This window comes from Echinococcus granulosus (assembly GCF_000524195.1).
Source record: "Echinococcus granulosus chromosome Unknown EG_S00242, whole genome shotgun sequence".
Taxonomy (NCBI): Eukaryota; Metazoa; Platyhelminthes; class Cestoda; order Cyclophyllidea; family Taeniidae; genus Echinococcus; species Echinococcus granulosus.
In genome coordinates this window covers 20,377-22,767 of record NW_020170622.1, presented here as the reverse complement: position 1 = coordinate 22,767, position 2,391 = coordinate 20,377, and the positions used below count along the sequence as shown (strand labels likewise).

Below are 2,391 nucleotides of genomic sequence, written 5' to 3'. Positions count from 1 at the left end.
TGTACCTTTCCATCAAGCATTGCAGCTATTCCTTTTATGGTAACTGTCTGTTTTCGTTTTTTCTAAGCACTTTCGTGGCACTTTTTTGCAAAGAATTCAGGCGTTCACGCTAAACTATTCCATATTGTAATTAATCCATCTGAGCAGATATAACGTTTATGGCCGGTGAGGGCATGAGTGACGACAGCCTGCATGATCACCCTTTCGATAAGTTGAAAATGAAACATGCGTGAGAGAGAGAGAGAGCGAAAGCGAGTGACAGACTTAAACCAATACCCTGGTGATGGCCAAGCTGTGAAAAAGCTCCAGTTGAATTACTGAACACATTCACATCAAACTGCTCCTTCTTCTTGTGCGGAAATTCAAAATTGACCACTTTACGTCTACCTATCCTACTTCTAACAAACGCGAGTTATAAACGTCATTTGGAATTTCTCCTCTTACCCCACTGTTGATTGGTCTGCATAATAAAACAACTAGTTTTATAATTATGCTGCGAAGGGAACCTTCTACTTTTGAAAAAAAGTCTACAAAATAAAAACCATTCCACTCACCCCTTGTGCTACTTTGAATCCACCCAGCTTTCTGCTTGAACCATTCCCAGTGTCTTGCAATAATGAGAATGCACTGCCTTTTCAAACGTGATTCACTTGTCACTTATTTGCAGTACCAGCATAGAGGGTTACCAAGTGCAGCTTTTCGGCTCATCCAGTTCTCGCCTTTTAACTTACACTGAATAAGGATTAACGGACAAATAGTTAATGTCAACTAGTTTGTTCTTCTTCGCCCACCCTTCTCTTTCTCCAACTTTTATTCATCCACTGCAAACACCTTCCGTGTGTGGCACTTTTGGAGGGATGATCAATCCTTGTTTCACTCCCTAGCAAAGACAGCCACTCCCTAGACGGGATTGAAGGACGTGGGTCACACTCCACCTCACTGCTACTGATGCAGCGTCCGACTTGTCATTGGAGGAGTCATCGATCACACGGGTCTGTAAAGAGCTGCATTACAAGCAGAGAGAAGAGCTGAGTCACTTGAGGTGGTGGAATGGTGTGTGTGCTATGCTACTGAAACGTCAGTCTTCCGAGGTAGTACGGGTGACATTGAGTCGGCGGTGACATTGGCAGTATGTGGAAGCTGTAATGTAGGGATTAAAGCCACGTACAACCACCGCTAAAACTGTAACACGGCAGAGATGTGTGTTGACATTTGTACATTCCTCTTCACCATCAAATGTAACCGCACATTACTTCCTTGATGATAAATGACTGCCATTTTCTGGCATTTGGCATGTCCCTTTGGCATTGCATTCAATTATTCATATAATTACTTCCGTCTACTACCATCATCATGATACTCCATGTAGATATCGTCGCGCAATAAAATGAGCGCCATTAGACAATCGTCTCATTGCTAAATGTGCCTTTCAACCCAATAGTTCAGTCGGCGATTTCAGTGTCGCTGCTCACCAAACTCCTTCCATCAACTCGGTTCGTAAGAATTTACTTGACCTTAATTTACCCAGTGTTCTTGCTGTTCCATAATTTTCCCCTTTCCCAAGGTACGAAGAAAGTAGCAGACACATGAAACAACATATTTCGTAGAATGAAAAAGCAAGACTCGTTGATTCTCCTTCCTCCTCTCTCAAGTCAAGAGGAGAATACATCATCCTACATATGATTGATGTGCGAGGTGGCTGACACAAAACTACCACATCATCCACAAATGCCTCTCTCCTCTTCCTAGTGGCAAAAATGGCAGGGGTAAGGAATGCAGGCTAGACTGATGGGTTGTCGCGATGTGTAGTGTTTTGGCTTGTTGGTGTAGTGGTTGCATGGAGTCCTGATGATCTGGCCTGCTTTGATTTTCACATTACAAAGTCGACCTCGATCTGGTTTGTTTCTACTTCTCCTGCCTCTCCCGTTACCCACTACCTACACTTGAAACTTTCATACCACACTCGTTACAATCGGTGGTTATGACACTGTGCTTCTTCGCTAAAGTGCAATCTTGGCCCTTTAATGGTTTGCAAGTGGCTGATTTATTCACTTCGGTCGTAGCTCAAGCATCAAGACTGCCTGAGACTCACCGCTCCAGCTCTAGGCCAAAGTGCTCCCTTCGTTGACGTTTCAAGCTGTTGTCTGCACCACTGCATACCTTCTCAAATGCGCTCACAACTTGTCAGTTTCTCGGTTGCCTACTGCTTCATCCAAGTTGCTTGTGCAATGTTATATCTACGAGGATGATTAATCCCAACGTGCGTTCGGAGTCAATGCTTAAACTTCCTCCCAGTCACGCAAATCTGACACTACTTGACAATTTATGTGCAACTAACTGCACCATTATTTGTGATCACCCATGACTGATCATCCACACATGAAGCACTAA

At 43.7% G+C, this 2,391-nt stretch overlaps 1 protein-coding gene across 1 annotated transcript in view; it reads left to right on the top strand. All coding sequences in view use genetic code 11, as the record gives it.

Annotated features, from left to right (window-relative positions):
* Positions 1-2,249, top strand: part of EGR_10618 (hypothetical protein) — a gene marked incomplete at both ends in the record, with an annotated part of 2,901 nt that extends 652 nt beyond the window's left edge. The window contains one exon of the mRNA XM_024499867.1: positions 2,064-2,249. Within this exon, the coding sequence (XP_024345718.1) occupies positions 2,064-2,249 (186 nt within the window). The remainder of the gene's footprint in view (positions 1-2,063) is intronic.
* Between the last annotated feature and the right edge of the window lie 142 nt (positions 2,250-2,391).